The sequence below is a fragment of the Silurus meridionalis genome, chromosome 8 (genome assembly GCF_014805685.1).
Source record: "Silurus meridionalis isolate SWU-2019-XX chromosome 8, ASM1480568v1, whole genome shotgun sequence".
In the NCBI taxonomy this organism is placed as follows: domain Eukaryota; kingdom Metazoa; phylum Chordata; class Actinopteri; order Siluriformes; family Siluridae; genus Silurus; species Silurus meridionalis.
Window position 1 is genome coordinate 18,325,727 of NC_060891.1, and position 18,539 is coordinate 18,344,265.

General features: G+C 39.3%; 1 protein-coding gene across 1 annotated transcript; it reads left to right on the plus strand.

Annotated features, from left to right (window-relative positions):
- Positions 1-10,559: 10,559 nt before the first annotated feature.
- bmp4 (bone morphogenetic protein 4) lies at positions 10,560-17,600 on the plus strand. Its single transcript, XM_046856621.1, has 4 exons — positions 10,560-10,926; positions 14,101-14,220; positions 14,848-15,203; positions 16,513-17,600. The coding sequence occupies exons 3-4, from the start codon at positions 14,855-14,857 to the stop codon at positions 17,370-17,372; spliced, it is 1,209 nt and encodes a 402-aa protein (XP_046712577.1). The 5' UTR covers positions 10,560-10,926; positions 14,101-14,220; positions 14,848-14,854; the 3' UTR covers positions 17,373-17,600.
- The last annotated feature ends 939 nt before the right edge of the window (positions 17,601-18,539 follow it).

The following is an 18,539-nucleotide window of genomic DNA, read 5'->3' on the forward strand; positions in this document are numbered from 1 at the left end:
AACTGACGCTCTTATGATTTTTGACTTTGTATTTGGGCATCTTTTATTGCCTTATTCTGGAAAGACATCAAACGATTCCCAGTTATTCATCTTTGCAAAGAATAGCAGCACTTGAAATAGAGCAGGTTTGAGATAGTGTTGGATAATTAGATATAGTACAGAACTATAATATTAAACAAAATGTAATGATTAACTTGAAATAATGGATGTATTGGGAAACTTTTAAAACTTCTAATGAGTTCAGAAGCAGCAATGTTTCCTTAAACTGTTCTGAAGTCTGAATGTTTGTGATTTACTTGTACCCCAGACATACACGTGCACACACAGCACCATCGCCGTCCTAAGACTTATTCAGTGGACTGTGAATATGAGGCGATCAAAGTAACATAACACGTTGCACATTATCCTTATCAACTCTGCTTCAGCTTAATCACCAGGGTGATGGCTGCCATGTTTTCTTACCCCTGTGCCTTAATTTATCTCTCTCTCTTTCTCTCCCTTTTCCTTTATTCTCACTTTTGGAAACCCTCTATCTTTTATCCTTTCTTATTTATCTCTCCCCTCCTCGCCACTTTAATCTTTCTTTCTTTCTCTCTTTCTCTATCTCTCTCTCTCTCTCTCTCTCTCTCTCTCTCTCTCTCTGTCTGTCTCTCTGTCTCTCTCTTTTGCTTTGGTTGTCCTTCCATGCAGATCCCGTAGGTTTTTTTTTCTGTGTGTATCTCTTACTCAGTCTGCCCCACAAAGAAGGACACTGAGCACCTGCAAGTGCTCATTTCGAAGATGTTGCAGGCACAAGAATGCATGCAGTAAACACAAGAGAGCTGTATTTATAATAAATCAGCTTTATGGGCCTCTGATGGAGGTGATATCAGTGAAATTTATGCAGGAAGACCTTAGAGTTCTCAGCTAACAGCTGCGAGATAGCGCTTCCCCTCAACGGCCTGGTCTGGACAGCTCTGGCTTCATAAGGCAACAGTATGGCCTCTGGGTCATGCAACAGTAGGATGTGGTAATATCATTGGATTAAGTGACAAAGTCAGGGTTTCACTGTTATTAGGGCCAGGTTTAGTTGTGCTAGAGGATTTAATGTATAAATGTGGGTCTGCCCGTCTGTTTTTGAAACCAGCATTCCACTAGATTTTGTAGATCTCACTTCAGTATTCCTGTTTAAGCTTAGTGATTACTGGGCCTGTCATGCAAAAACAACTTGAAAAATAGCCCACAAACCCAAACAAAACACAGGCATGTAAATAAAAGTCGGTTTAACTATGCCCTGGCCCACACCCTGCCCAGATGTCTGCTTTCACCCCTGGCAAATACAAATGTGAGTCTAAAAGAAGTGATGTCACATTTCAAAGAAGGTGTGTGGTTCAAATTACAAACCTGATTCCTGCAGCTTGATGAAATGTGACCACTCACCATTATTTGGTTTCCAGCAGATGCAAGCAATAATAACAAAGGCTATGGTCGAACTAATGGAGGTGTCTTTACTTAAAAGGCAAAACATGGCTGGCCTTAATATCAAGACTAAAATAGTCACGTAAACCTGACAGTACTTTACTACTCTATGACGTCAACCCATTCTGTACTCTGCTGCTAAAATAAAACTGCCTGTGTAAATGTTTGTTGTACTATCATCAAAACACCCAAGAGGCTAGAGCTTTAATCATGTTTTCTGCAGTTGGTGATCACTGTTTGGTGGGGGGTGGGGGGTGCAGGGGGTGGTTTCTGGCCCAGTCAGTACCCAGGTGTCTCCTTGGATCTGTTCCCACCAATGAGTGAGCCAGCGATAATTAGCAGCCACTCTCTGACAAATGGACCAAAAACAGGCGGCAAATCATCTTGCGGTTGGAGCTGGCAAAAACAGCTGCATCGGCCAATTGCTTGTGATTCTCTTACACAGGGTGAGAAATAAATAACAGATACAGTGCAATAAAATGGCTCTTTTTACAGGCTGCTAAAAGTTGAGGTCCTGCTGGGATGCTTACTGTGGGCAATGCTGGTGATATGCCTAAAACCAGACTTGATGGGTGGTTCAGGGTTTTGCTGAAGGTCCAGGGATGCTGCCCTTTCATCCTCCTCTTCTTCTTACCTCCTCTCTCCTGCTAGGAAGGAGGCTCCCTGCAGATGGAGCAAGGCACTTGAGGGGAAACCAATGGGGTAATGCAACAAATTTGGCACTATAAGTCAACTGCTGCCATGTTTCATCTGTTGCCATGGTGACAACTAGGCCCCTAGTTGATACTTACCTTTTTTGTTCCTGTTGCTCCAGGGAGAAAAACGGCAGGAGAGCAGGGAGTTGGTGCTTACCTCAGAGTCGCCTTAGGTTGGGGAAAAGGAGAGGGTTCATTACAGCTTCCAGAAAATTAAGATTACCAATAACATCTTACACACGCTTGTAAAAGAAGGTATTTATGGTGGCAAAAAATCATAGTGGGAAGTCTGAGGTTGTTGATGTTTTTAATTCATGTATGATATAATTATGACACGTTGTTTGGAAATTATGTTCCTGTGCCTTTTCAGTTTAAATAGTAAATCAAATAGTTTACTAATTTAAAATGGTTGCCATTAAGTTTTCCCTTCAAATGACAGACTGATTTAATTTGGAAATGGTGGTTAGGTGGAGTATTTTTACATAAATGGTGAAACTGAAATTTTAAAAAGGTTTGGCATGTGAAAACTCATGAGTGGAACTATAAGGTTTTTAATATTATTTAATTTGAATGTGCTATTAGGAATGATCTCAATGCTGCCCTCCTCTCAGAGTATCCCCACTCAGTATCCAAGTCTCTATGTGACTGCCATTGTAAAAGACGGTGTGAGCTACAGCTAGTCCTTTTCTCACACACAGGGCCTAATGTGTGTAAGACTTACTTTATGATAAAACCTTTTGTTTACTTATATTTTTACTGACAGCTGTAAATTTGTGTCACATCAATGTGTCTTTAAGTCCTGGGCTGAATGTAGGCAAGAAGGAGTGTGGGTTTAATTAGACCTGTTGGCTTGAATTCTGTTTTATTTGTTTAACAAAAACAGCCAAAAAACAACTCTTTTGCTTTTTGCTGTTCTTTGGAGTTCTCCCAGAATTAAGCCTTTAATGCTACTTAGTTTCCACAAATCCAGTTTCACCCAAAGAAGATGATAATCAAGTTACACATTATTGTCATTATTCAGGTAAAAGGTTCCATACTTTTAGTGCTAATTCTTTAAAACTTTAGAAGTGCTCATTTTGGAATATTGGAAAAACTGCATGAAGCCCTGGCTTCCATTGCACATCAGGACTCAAACATGTTACATAAAGCTCATTTCAACCCACCCCATGCGCAGAGCACACAAATCAAAGTGAAGAAATAAACACTGCTTAGGAAAAGGAACTTGTTTATCAAAACTTAAATTGCACTCACATTCAAAATGACCCATAATTACAAGTGCACCTATAAATTACCTTTTCAATAAAACATCCAAAAAGAAATTAGAGGATGCAGGTCAGCTACAAACAGGGACTTTTGAGGAACCCCCTGCTATAACCTATTTCAAGGCCTACCTTTGCTCTTGCTCTTCAGTAGAGAAAAGGTTTTTGACTGATGTCACATTTGTACACTGTAGAGGGCATGCACTGTAATGGGATGTTACAGTCAAGGTTTATATGTTTAGTTTGAGGTGGAAAGTCTTGGCAATTCAGCTGGCCATTTGTGGCATAGTGTGTATGTGTCTGTGTGTATTTCTGTGTGAGGTAGTATCAGTAAGTGGCTCTTCAAACAAGGCCAAGAGCAGACCCATACTTACGCAGAAAGCTATTTTGCCCAGACTTCTGCCAAGACATCCTGACCACTCCCAGAGCTTCAGCAGCTCTTGCCCTGGTAATTACATGCCGTCCGGAAAGAAGCCGAGAGCGAATCTCTTTAAAGTGAGTCAAATATCCTCCTTGTTTAATTATGATTCTCAGGTCAAACCTGAAGACTTTGGCTCATGCTGTTGCTCTTTTTCCATAAGCCTTCACATGCAATACATTGTGTCCCACAGAGAGACTGGAAATGTGGAAATGCTGGGAGGAGGGTTGAAGGAGAAGGAGGAGGTTAAACTGGTGATTTTTAATCTGGCAGCCACAAAATGACCTAACTGCCTGACCACACACTGCTCCACCAAGAAGCAGAGATGACGCTAAGTACTCTCACTATAGCATTTGCCTTAAATGTGTGACCTCACTGGGTGAAAGCTTAGCGTCAATGGGCTGACCACATAAATATGAATGTATTCTTTCTGAATGGAGATGTGTCAGTAGTTCTGATATTTTCAAACTGAATTTCTAAAAAGTTTCCCCAGACTATTGATTTGTGATATTGTTTTTTGCTAAAGGAAAAGGATCTTTGCACACAATTTTGTATTGAAGTTGCTTGCCAATCTTATGTAGAATGCTAACAATGCAAACAAATGTATTAAAACACTCATGGCATATAATTTATAAACATTTATGTGACAGACTGTTAATTAAAATGTTTTCAATAATTACCTACATCAACAGTACTTTACAATTACATGGACCTGCTCTTATAACATCTGATGACCGGTGAAATGTTGCTGGAACATTTCACTCACAGCCAGAGCTGCAAAGACTCAAAATAATCCCTTTAAATGTTTACTACAAAAAAAAATCACTTTCTCCTATACTTATTTCCCCTGCCCTGTCAATGAGCTAATGCCCAAATATGATTCCACACGTGACTTAAGGGTTGTCTCTCTTTTGGGGCTATAGGAAAAGTGCTCCCTAGTGCATACTACATGGCTTAGATTTAATCACTCTTTCTGTCTTCTCGGTTGAGACTGAAGAGCTAATCGCCTTGCTGCTTTATCCACTGCCTTGCCAAAATCCCATGGTTCACCCACATTGGGATGTTAGCATATTCTGACTGCTTGGAATTCTTTCCTGCTGTCCAGAGAGCACACACTGTGTTTTAAAAAACGTGTTGGACTCTTTCAAGTTTTATTTGAAAGTATGTAATTACATTCTTGCAAGAATAGCAAGTCCCTGGAGTGATTTATATTGAGTATTAAATGTCAAGTTTGAAAAGACACAGTTAACACTTGCTCATCCACTTAAGAGGCTCTCAATGGCCAGAAATTCTAAGAGGCCTTCAGGATATAGATGCACAGTAAAAATAAATGCTAAGAAATAAAGCATGGGTGTGGCATGGAGAAAAGTGGAGGAGAGAACATTGTAGAGGAAATGCACATATGGATATGTTCAGCGATCCACAAATTGAATTCATTTAACTCACTTGGCATTAAAATGTCCCACTTGTCTTACAATGTGCTCTCTAAATAACAGTCAAGTTGTTGTAATTGGTTAAATATTCAAAATATTAATGTTCATAGTGATTTAAATAAATGGTTTTACACTTATAATGCTTAATGTACTGGATAATTTGCTATGTTAATCATTGACATTCACAATAAAAAAATGCAAAGCAGCACAACATAAGAGCATTTTGTGCTTAATAATAGTAATTAACTAAACTGCATTCCTTAACTCTATCAGATTATTTTAAGGGCACATTTTTATTACTATATTTTATTCCTTTAAATATTAAATCATCTCACATCTATGCCTTTATTCATTCAAATGTGTCTCGTTTAATTACAATATGACAATGCTACACTCACCAGCCTTTCAGTTTTTCCTGAAAGAAAGACAAATCTAGTTTCAATGTGATTTCTCTGTAGCATACAGAATTTGGTGTAGTTGAATGACAGGCTATCATTAAGTTAAAAACCAAGACACAGTACTGTGGCTGTGAGTTGTGCATTGCGCTGATCCCACTGTCAATCTGTTCCTTCAGATTAAAGTACTATCTTTAAGTGGCACACCAGCTCCTGATAAAAAAGCTTTTTAATCCATTGAGAGAAGTCCCCTCTGTAACCCCCACTAGCAGAACAGACAAGTATAGCTGGGACTGCTGCACTCTATGAAGGGTCTGGAGAGTGTTGTGTCAGATGACTATAAAAAGGACACCTCACTCTTCAGCAAACAGTTCTGATAACATCTGCTAGGAGCTGCTTAGCACCGGTGACAGGAGGTGGAAGATGGAAGGACATTAGAGGCCTGCCAATCACTAAGCCCAATTGATGCCAGCCATCTCTCTGCCAACTATACATTTGGAGAACAAAGAAATGTCAGCATCAGATTTATCTCTTGAAGGGTTTGAATGTGACATTGGTATTAGGGAGCTAATGTAAGAGCAAGTAAAAAAAAATGTCACATTGTAAAAATAATAGTATATATAGTATATACTAATATATTAAATTGTCAGTGTTATAAATAACATTATTGCTGGTTATGACTACAAGTTCTATTCCAATGATAATGTCTGTAAAATATACAGAAACTGCATTTAAAAAATATTTATATTTATGTACATTATTTAAAAGTCTCTTTTCACATAATAGTCAAAATGTTTGATGTCATAAAGCAATATTCATAAGCAATGTTAGACAAAGTACAAAATTCCTGTACAAACACCCTTGTTCAATATTACTCTAATAAAAAAACATGCTATACAGTTCTATACAGTGCTTATAAAGTTCTATTTGAGAACCTGCTTTTAAATGTACTACATTATAAAAAGTAAATGAGAATGAGAATTACATTGGAATATTATAACTATTTTAATGATAGTTTATTAATGAAATTGATCATTCATTCTCCTAGACATAATACCTTTTTGTAAAGAGTTTTCTATTGTTCCTGCCACACAGCAAGAGTACACTTACTACATGCGAACTCTCATGAAAACCATGGAGATATAGCTGTGGTCTCATGACAGTTTATCAATTAACACACTTCACATATTTACTTCAAAATGGAAAGGAATGTCTTTATTCTGAAATGTAGTGGAGTAAAAAAAGGAAGATATTAGGCACTGAATTGTGGTGAAGTAAAGATTTCCAAAATTGAATTTTTTTGATAAAGTATAGATTTTTCAAAAAAGTAATTAAGTAAAATGCTTAAATATTACTAGTCAAAACAGTTTAATTTAACTATCTAAAGTTTTATTTTGATACTATACATTGTTTCAAGTATTTCGGACTAAAGAAAATCTTTAAAGTGTATCTGATGTGTACAGATAAAAATATAACAATGATAACACCAAGGTCCAACCATGACTTAACAGATATTTAAAACACACTGTGTTTGTTAAAATGTATTATCTGTGTGGAAATGACAGAGCAAGGAGCTGTCACCTCTCAGTTTGAGCACAGAGAGATGTAATGCATGGTACAGTGTATAAGAACCTGACACGTAACAACTTGGAAAAATCCTGGCAGAACTTCCCCGTCATTTCCTTAGAGTTTACCTTTTGACTCCAAAGTTTACATGCCATTTCCATCACATGGATTAAAATAGTTTGCCCAATCCTCCATTCTCCTCCCTAGCAAACACCAAAACCTCCAAGTACTTACAGACTTTAAGAGCCATGAGCTGAGTTGGAAGGATTAGGACCATTCTTACTGTGTCTGATGCCTTTACAGGTGGCCAAAGTGAAGCTGGGCCCAAAGAATGTTCCAGCAAAAAAAAGGAGGTGCCGCAAAAAGCTGTGTTTGATCAATGAGCAGGGCGCGTGTCTCCACTAGCGCACTGGCTAAAAGGAGAGAAGAACCAAGAGAGATGTTGGCAATGAGCGAGGGGAGAGAAGAACACAGAGAAAAGTAAAGTGTGTTGTGACATTACACAGAAGGTCTTTTTTCCGAGGTCAGCTTTGAGCTGCTATTAAATTTACTGATTGTGGATGAGAGTTAACACGTGAGAAGATTCCGAGTTTGGTTTATCCACACTTTCTGACTCACATTTGCCTCCTTCACAGAGGTGTGCTTAGCCAACAGCAGGTGACACACGTTTAACCTCTTCAGTCACACAACATCAGGTAAAGACGTGAAATAGTTTTGGAATTACAAAAGCAAGGACCAGGCTGCTGATGAATCATGTACCCACTTCAGAATCTCATATCAAACACGGCAGGATAAAGCAGTTTGGGAAAAAACTAGTTACCTTTTAAGGTGGCTTGTAGTAGTTTAAGTTGATTTTGAGTTTGGGAGAGTTTAATGGTAGAGATGGAGTTGACTTGGAGTTGAGAGGAGCCGAAAAGGAGTATAGAATCTCCGTCCCCTCCTGCACACAATGCCTGCAGCAGAACCACCCACGGGAGGCAATCTCTCTGTGATCTCGTGAGGCTAAGCCTGGTCAACGCCTCAGAGCACACCTCAATTACATGCACACACACACACACACACACACACACACACACATACACATTCTGCTGCTATAACAACAAACCAAAAAAAATTTCTACCCGAGCAAAGCTCCCACCTCTGGGCATGACTAATATTATTCTCACCAATGTCTTCAAATGCAGTTGAATCTTCTTCTTGCTGGATCATCATTTATGTGCCTAATACAAGGTGTGCAAGACATATAGCAATCTATGCATGTTTATAAAAAAACACATTAAATTTACAAATCTATTCTTAATTCATCACTGGTAACAAACATGACTGTGAAATGTATCTGAAGGTAGTCTGACGTTGAAAAAGCTTGATTAGAGGAGAGTGAGCGAAAAAATTCTTGCAATTGACAAGTGTGCAATTGACTTGGACTAAGGATTGAGAGGACGGAAAATTGTTCCTACCATACAGAGGGCAAGAACAATTTTGCCCGGTCATGGGATTTGAATTTGTGGTCTTTTGAGGAATAGCCACTCTGGAATTTCTTTCTTTATTTTCTACTGTACTAGCCTTTACGATATTGTAATTATTATATACCAGGGGCTGAAAAAGTCCCATCTGCAATGTTAATTCAGCATAATTGATTTGCCCGAAGTGTTTCTTGAAACCAACAACTGACTACATTTGAAAAACCTGTTAATACAACAAATCACAGGAAAAACTGAAGAGAGCACAGAAAAACTGTTGGCCAGAGTGTATGTGTGTAGACATAGTGTCAAGAGTGTAGCACCCTGTGCTGGAACTGGAACTCAGCTGTTAAGTGCAGTTGCACACTAGCCAGCCATGAGAGAACGGCAGTGGGGGTATGTGGGTCCCTGTACTTATCACAAATGCACCATGTTACACTGTCGGTCATTGCTTTTTCGAAATGTCTGTATAATAAACATGACAAGTTCTAATAAATGAAAATGTTTAATGAATAGAGTGTAAGTTTACTTTGCAGTTTACTTATTGGCTGACCAATCTCTATGTAAAGCACTGAGTGAGCAGTTACTTCATCACATTTACATAACAGTTGTAATGACAGGGTCGTAATGATAGACCCCCACCACTATCACTCCTGGTAGATTTTTGCCCTTGTGTGACGTGTGAGCAGTTTTTCTTTACAGTGAATTCGGAGGGGGGTGGTGATGAGTTAGAGGTAACTTCTGCCCTTCTGTCTCTAAAGTGATTGCAGCAGACAGGGAAGCAGTATGCTAATGAGAGGGTGTCTGTGAGGACTCATTCAGGTACAGGGCCTTTAGTGGGCAGAATGAGGGCAAAAGGAGGATTGCAATGATTCTGGTGATAATGCATGTTTACTGATCTCCTTTTCTTCTAGAAAGGTCATGTAACAATGCAAGCACTCCGATGCTGTTTAATTGCTCCTCAGCAGTCACGACTTTCTATAAGAGCTGCGAGGTGATGAAGCTGTTTGGATTACCCACTGATGTAATTAGACACTAAAGAAACATTCTGTAAAATTTACATTGGCTTAGGTTTGCAGCATAAGGGCTTCACAGACTGTTTCTTAGTGGCATCCTCAGCCACATGGGGTTGTTTGTATATAAATGGACGTGTAAATGAGCTGCCATATATAAAATTCAGTGATCTGGGCTGGTCGTTTGCATTACGTTTGCTTAGTCTTACTTGAATATTTACTTTGTGTGTATTTTGTCAGGCTGATTGAGCGACACTTGTTAGAGAACTAGTGATCTCAAGGACATTTAATTCCAGAGGTTTTATTTTTATGATTTCTATATTTTGTGTTATGCCATAGCAGGCATGTTCTTTGTTAAAGATTATGCATTTACAACATTATGTGAATTTTAAGGTATATATAAGAACCTGTAGTGCTTTGGTTTGAATAGACTCATCACTTTTTCTCTTTGCATTTGATGGAGTGGGCATTAAATTTTAATGGTGAAAAAAAGAACTCATGGTCATAATAATACATGATCATTTATGAGGAAAGGTGCTTTTGAAAGTTATTTGGAAACGCAAAATACCTGCAAGCTGTTTTGGCCATTCTCTTAACGTCCCTGCGTCTCTGCGTGTGTGTGTGTGCGTGCGTGCGTGCGTACGTGCGCGCGCGTGTATATTGAACCTCTAAGCCGTAAGCGCTGAAGGCATTTTAATAGGCTACATGTGGCGGCTGGTGCGTCACCGATATATTACAAAAAAATATGACAAGTTCCGCCGTCAGATCTTTGAAAGACACAAAAATGGGGGCATGTAACAGTTGTAATAATAAAACGGTATGATTTTTTGCTCTGTTCTCCGGGGATCCTGGTGGATGTAGGGGGGGGTGGACGGACGAATTTAGGTGTTGGGCTGCGTGCGTGTGTGTGTGTGTATGTGTGTGTGTTTGTAAGGGGGGATAGGGGAGGAGGCGGCCACATAAAAACTCCAGGCAACATCAGGCGCGCGACCAGAGTGGCCGTGATAAACGTGTGATGAACTAGTGGAGATAGGAACCGAGTGTCTATTTGGTCTTTTCACCCAGGGACCCAAATGGACTCAGCTGTGTCCGTACGTATAGAGGGACTTTTTTGGGAATAATAACCCAGAGGCTTGCCGATTTCCTAGTTTTTTGCGCTGTGACTCTGTGGAAAGCGCCTTAGCTCACTTCACTTGGTGTTGAGGACACGCTGCGCGCATCTACCCATGGTGAGTTCTCTCCACAATCTCACGTGTACTGATGTGTGTGATATTCTAACTCCTTCCCAGCCCAGGATCCTTTTCCGTGTGTTAAATTTTCGCATGTCATGCCATTTCAAACGTGCAAGAGTTTTTCATTCATTTCCAAAAATGAAAGGTGTTTGATCAGCTTTTGTTTGTAAGCATCTGCATGCAAGTGCTTTGCTTTAGATGCATCAAGCGCTATGATTTCATTCTACATTACAAGTCTTGGTAAAGACGTGGACCAGGATGTTTTCTGCATAACATTCAGTTTATACTCCACACACCTGCCCGCTCTCTCTCTCTCTCTCTCTCTCTCTCTCACACACACACACACACACACACACGCGCGCGCGCTCAAGCCGGAAGAGACGCACGAAGCGCTTAGTTCAATACTTGAATCTGTTTTCAGGCGAGCTTTAATTGGTAATAAGTTAATTAATATTATATTTCGTTCAGTCTTTCTGCTTCTACAATAAACCCAGTGACACATCATCAGCCAGTGCATTCATACACGACGGGGGAAAAGACTTTTAAGGACTCGCGCGCATTCGTAAAAATAGTTTGTTGTTTTTGTTGAAATGCCAAACCCACTGGCGGCAGATGCTGCTTTATCGGTCCTTGTGGTTTTCTCGTTTAGAAGAAACTTACAGGAGAAGATGAGAACTTTAATAGCAGACCCATAGTTTACCGTTTAGAGGGTACACCGAATGAAGTCCTCATTGAGGTCCATAAGACCTCGTGCTTATCGTCTTATCACAATGTTTTGTTATTCGGTGTATGCATGTAAAGGATCTTGTGCGCAAAAGTTTTGGCCTCTACCTATTCATTTTTAAAGGGTTTCTACATTTTGCGCAAAGGTGGGTATGGGGAAAGGGGGGTGTATAAAGACTAAAAACAGAACATAAGCAGGTTTCAAAACCGGATCAGCATCAGAGCTCTGACTCGGTAATAAATCAACTCCAGGGAGCCTGACGTTGCCAAACCGAAATGTTTGGTTTTTGTGTATTTTTGTCTCTATATATTTTAGGAAACGTAAAGCTATAGTAGAACAATAGGAAGAGCGAGATAAATATAGTGGCCCACAATTTTAGTTACAAGCAGAACAAACAAGAAACAACGAATTCCTCTGATGACTTTTTATTTTTGGTGAAATTATATATTGCCTTTATTTCTATTTTATTTATTTATTTGAGTTCATTTTGCATTTTGTTTTCTTTATTTTGATTGGGTGATTAGTGTGCATTTTTCATAAACCTATAATACAAATATATGTAAGGCATGATTACCAGAAACACTTGCAAATATGATTGCAGTTCTGCTGGTCTCTGTTTAATTTCAAGCAAATTCTGTGTATTGCAGAATGTTGACAAAATGAAGAATTTGGAAAGCAAATATAGTGAAACATTTGTATGCGTGTCAAAACTTTTTAATCAGCATATACATTGGAGAAAGAATGTTATGAATTTGTTATTCACCGTTCATTTTGTCACTGTTTTAATGGATTTTGGATTATACATTTCCAGCTGACCTGAACACCCTAACAACTCCAAGGCTTGTTATACATTAAACATCTGTACACTAGAGCCTGAAACCAGGAGACGACACAATACAAGCTTCTTGGATCTGAAGAGGGTTCGGGAAAGATCTAGATGAAGTGTGACAGAGATAAAAAAAAACTAAAATTGTTCTTTACTATTGTTTGTCCCCCCCCACCCAAAGTTCTCTGTCAAATTCCTCAGGAAACACATCTAAAGTTCCATGTGCATAGTGCACTCTCATTAAGTCAGGTTAGGGAAAGTAAAGTCAAATGCTGTGAGGCCCACAGGACTCTGCCAAACCAGAGGAAGCAAGCTGTCGGAGCCAAATTGCACCATAAGCTGCTCTCATTGCAAAAGAGCTTGCATAGCTCTTCTTTATCCTCAAGCACATTCGCATAAAATCCTGTAAATATTTTGGACAGTGCACATTTGGTTTTCAAGCAAGAATTTGTGGTCTGAACATACTCCAGGTGCGTGTGTGTTTTAACACTATGTGGTGATGTTTAATTCATTGTAGCTTTTTTTTTTGCACTGATAAAATGGAACACCAGAGGTTATATTTTGAAATTATTTTACTTTTTAAGATTTTTTAAAACATTTAACTTATTATGCTTCCTGGCAACTGGTAAACTGTAGTATATTACTTTACTTACAGAGTGTAGTATATTGATATCCCTTACTCCACCTTTCACATGGGACACCAGTTTGATTAAACGTATCTTTGGAAAGTAAAACCCTATGATCAAACACATATGCAAACCCTATCCAAGCTGCGCACTGTAACGACTAAGCATAGCGGGTCAGACAAGGGTCACCACCATGATCTGGATCCAGAATCATTCCCTGATTGCTTGAAGAACAAGCAAATGGAGCAATAAAACATGCTAACAATTGTGTACTTATCACACACACACACACAAACCCTGCTGCGTTCTTGTTGTTATGCATCATTTCTTTTGTAATGATTGGGCTTGTTTCAGTAGAACAAAATCCAGAAAGATGACAAAATGCATGCATTACTGCTCTGACCCATTGATTTGGGCAATTTAGGACAAACACTCTTAATTTTATTAGAATATTTCATCATTGTATTTATGACCAGGGATTAACCATAGACATGGCTATGCATATTACTCTGGTCAAATTGTCAACTGTGAACCATCTTCATGTTCTTACTGTTTCTATTTTCATCTTTGTCCAACTTATATAATTGTTTTGTCCAAATCTACGCTTTTACTTTATGCCTCCTTTTTATAGGTTTGCTGGGAATTATGTGCTGCACTTAACATAAATAAGATATAATTAGCTAGAGTGCATGATATGTGCTGACAAGTTCCCTTTGCAGGCCAATTTAGGTGAACTCTCGTCAGAGACGAGGATTATCAAATTGCCTTTGTGAGAAGTTACGAGAAGCAGTTTGTTCCCCTTTAAAGGCTCCTTGGTACCTTGCTACCATGTACAGTGCTATTATGGAGCTTTAATTTTAATTTAATTGCTGTGATGAGTAATCTTGCAGGATTAACTGTCTGTTCATAGATAATGAAAATATTTCATAACTTTTGGGTGTATTCTTGTTAGATGGTGTGAAATGATTACTTTTTTTTTTACCTTTATCTTTTAGGACAAGACTCTCTCCAGTCTCAAGCAGCCTCCCAGCACCACTTAGCATTTCCTTAAGGAACCCGTCCTGCATCGGCTCCCAACAAACATGGACTGTTTCCCCATGCTTTATTTTCTGTCGGTAAGTGGACCACACCTAACCAATCTTGCCATCTGACACAGCTGCTTTCTTAGGACTGAATTAACTATGTTTTCCAGAAAATGTAAAGCTCATTCCAACAAAAGAATAATAAATGCACCTTTTTGGCATTTGTTCTAAAAGTCTGAAATGTGTGGAACGTAGTCCTTTGTTTGGCCTTAGTCAGGTCATGCTTTGGGATCCTGCTTCTTATCGAGTTGGAATTAGCTCTGACCCTGAGGCTGCTCCTGTCTTTTTTGTCTAATCATACTGCTGGGTGAGAGGGAAAGAAAATGTATGCCTCTTCAAATTCCATTCAGAAAGCTTTTGTCCTCTCTTTTGCCAGTACTTTATGTATGTTGTTCTTGTAGATAAAAAGAACATTGCATATGGGATGACTGACCTTTAAACAAGCAAGGCAGAGCAATTACCAACTTGTTAAAGTATTTTCACTGGGAAATTTTATATAGAACAGCAAACATATTGGGGGTGGTGTTGTTGACAAGTAAACATGCCTTAAAACATGTGCTTTTTTCTCTTTCTCCTCCTTCTTTTTGTCTATCTCTTTCCATGTCCTACTCCTGCTGTCCCTCCCCTCTTTGGTGTGTCTTGTTCTCAATTGCCCACCAGAGACAACATGATTCCTGGTAATCGAATGCTGATGGTAATTTTATTATGCCAAGTTGTACTGGGAGAGAGCAGCCATGCTAGTCTAATACCCGAGGAAGGGAAGAAAAAGGCACTGGGCAATCACCCGGGTCAAAGTCATGAACTGCTGCGGGACTTTGAGGCCACGCTGCTGCACATGTTCGGCCTGCAGAGCCGGCCACGTCCCAGCCGCTCTGCAGTGGTGCCCCAGTATCTGGTCGACCTCTATAGGTTGCAATCAGGAGAAGTGGAAGAAGCTGAAGGTCATGATGTCAGCTTTGAATACCCTGAGAAATCCACTAGCCGAGCCAACACTGTAAGGGCATTCCACCATGAAGGTAAGATGCCTTTTAGGCTATTTCATGTGTTCCTTAAGAAACAAAAAAGTATATTTGTGTTTTTTTGAGTGATATTCATACACTATTTAGAGCAAACACTTATAAAAAAATGCTCTACAGCAGCGTACCTCTGTCTTCAATTATGTGGATCTTTTTGAGGGATTGTCCTTAACATGTAATTATCTTTAATGCTACTCTGCAGACTTCTAAATAAAGTCCTGCTGCCAAATGTGTGGGCAGACAGAGTGCCCTGGAGCCTTGAAAAAACAAATGCACAGTGCCAAGGTGATAAAGGGGCACCAGCATGGCACCAGGAATACTCATTATTTTGTCTTTTATTGATTTTGTTGGTAATATATTTTCTTGAATAAGATCAATTTAAGAGACCATATGTGCAGGAATGCTGCAGAGAAGAGTAAATAAAAAAGACTAGCAAAGATGTTTACCGTTGGGACTGCAGTCTTTAAGGGTAGCCTGTCTGACACACAGAGAGCATTAGAAAAAAAAAAGCAGAATGCTTAGGGAATTCCAGTTGAGAATTGAAAGAGGTGCATATATCAGGTGCAAAATTATGCAAAGTTACTCTGAAAATATGCACCTAATGTCTTTGAAATAACAGTTCAGTTATTATTGAAAAAATGCAGATGCAACAGTATTTAACCAGTCTCTTTGCCATGCAATGCCATCTGAGTGAAAGGTTAATGATTATTCTGAATGCCAGTGATAAATCTTTCTAGTTAACAAACTGCAGATTAAATTAAAAACACACAAAGAATAATGAGAAGCACCTGGCCAAATTCAGGTCCTGGGTGTGAAATAACATGGCCAGTTTGAACAAGAACATGGCAAGCAAAATATTCATTTTTGTACAAAGTTAATCTTGCCAGAAATCACTCCTGTGGTAGGATTTGAGAAGGGGGTGGTTGTAGATTTGTGTGATAAAGAAGTATGTAGTTAAATGTTAGTTGAATAAACCGGTTATGCTGTTTAAAATGTATATGTATCGCTTAAAGTGTATTATGTGTCATTGGTCCCTGCATATATATTCTCTACTTTAAACTAAATGTCAGATTCCTTTATAGCATCTGATTCCATAGTCGTTTACAGGCGGATAAACACAATTTTCCATGGAATTTTGTTAATAATGTTTGGGTATATAATGAGAGCGATAAAGAGCAGAAGGAGAATGCTACCAGAGCATACAAATTGGGGAAAAGTCTTTGCTTGAATTGCTACCCTTATTTGATATTTTCTAACCTTAACGATTGTATGCATACTTACTCAACCTATGCATCTTGTCTCACATCAGAACACATGGAGCAAATGCCGTCAGACAGAACATACAGCATTGAGACTCCTTTGCGCTTCTTCTTTAACCTCAGCAGCATCCCTGAGGACGAGCTGCTTTCCACAGCAGAGCTGCGTTTGTACCGGCAGCAGATTAAAGAGCTTGGTTTGGAGTCCCAGCATGTGGGAAATGGAGACCTCCATAGGATCAATGTGTATGAAGTGCTGAAGCCGCCGAGGCCCGGGCAGCTGATTACACGTCTACTGGACACACGTCTGGTGAGCCACAACACCACCAGTTGGGAAAGCTTTGACGTTAGCCCGGCTGTGTTGCGTTGGACCCACGAGCGGTTGCCAAACCATGGACTCGCTATAGAGGTTCTGCACCTGAACCGAACACCAGGGCACCAGGGTAAGCATGTGCGGATCAGCCGTTCACTGCAACACAACTCAGAAGGCGACTGGGACCAACTGCGTCCATTGTTGGTCACTTTTGGCCATGATGGCAAAGGCCACCCACTGACACGCAGGACCAAACGCAGCCCCAAGCAGCGAGGCCGTAAGCGGAATCGCAACTGCCGACGACATGCGCTGTATGTGGACTTCAGTGACGTAGGCTGGAATGACTGGATAGTGGCACCACCAGGTTATCAAGCCTACTATTGCCATGGGGATTGTCCTTTCCCTCTAGCCGATCATCTGAATTCCACAAACCATGCTATTGTACAAACACTGGTCAACTCATTGAACAGCAATATTCCCAAGGCCTGCTGTGTTCCCACCGAACTGAGTGCCATCTCAATGCTTTACCTGGATGAGACTGACAGGGTAGTTTTGAAAAACTACCAGGAAATGGTGGTGGAGGGTTGTGGCTGCCGTTAACTGTGTCAAGCGTTAAGAAATGCTAGCGCAATGAAGGCCAAATCTAACGGGCCCATTGTATACCTAAATATTTTCACTTGGATGCTTATTTATAACGTTTATGTTGAGATGTTTGTTTGTCTCCTTATTGTTTCTTTGACCATATGATCATATATTTTGACAAAATATATATATTTATAACTACATATAAAAAAAAAATAAAAAGTGAGACCTTATTTTAAACATTAAGAAGCTGTACAACTTTTCATGGTGTATATTAGATTGTATAATGGTTTTTGAAAATGAGATTATAGCAAAAGATTTCGCCCAATGTTAAGTATATATATATATATATATATATATATATATATATATATATATATATGTGTGTGTGTGTGTGTGTGTGTGTGTGTGTGTGTGTGTGTGTGTGTGTGTACTGATAGTATTTATTTCTTCCTTTTTTATCTGTACTATATACATTTACAAAAAGTAAAACAAAAAAAAGAGAGAGAGAGAGAGAGAGATAGAAATGCTTACCATCCCAGCCAAGTTCCTATTTGAGCAGATGAACATATGCGACATATGCATAATTTCTGTGTGGAAAAGAGCACTGTGTGAAATGATCCATTAACTGATTGGTGTGATAAATCAGTTAAAGAAATCATCAAATGTACTTTTTTGTTTGTTTGTTTGTTTTTTACCACGTTTTATCCTAAAGTTTTAGACGTTATTTTTTTTTTAGATGTCCCCATAATGTGTTTTTAATAAATTGTGAACAAGACAACGTGACATGAAAATAATAATTAAAATATAATAAAACACAGTGGACAAGATTCAGACACGCCGGCTTTTTGCGAGTATCACCAGCCTTAGTTTTTCAGATCTCGCACTTCGTTTGCTTTTCCTTTATGAAGCTGTGATTAGAGGAGCTGATGAAGTGTGACTCCTTTACAAATTTGCCGACATGGCGGCTACGGCGTGATAGTCACAGACGTGTGCCGAGACGCTGTCACCTCTCTCTGTGAGGAATCAAAGGTTAGACCGACTGTCTCCTGCTTTTGTCTCCAGCAGCTCCTGTCGAATGAAAAGAGACGCCTATCGCCCAACCTGTGGCCCCAAACAGACAATAGACTTTCTGCATCGCTTATTTACAGTTGGACGGCTATAAGGACTACAGGCTATATTCAG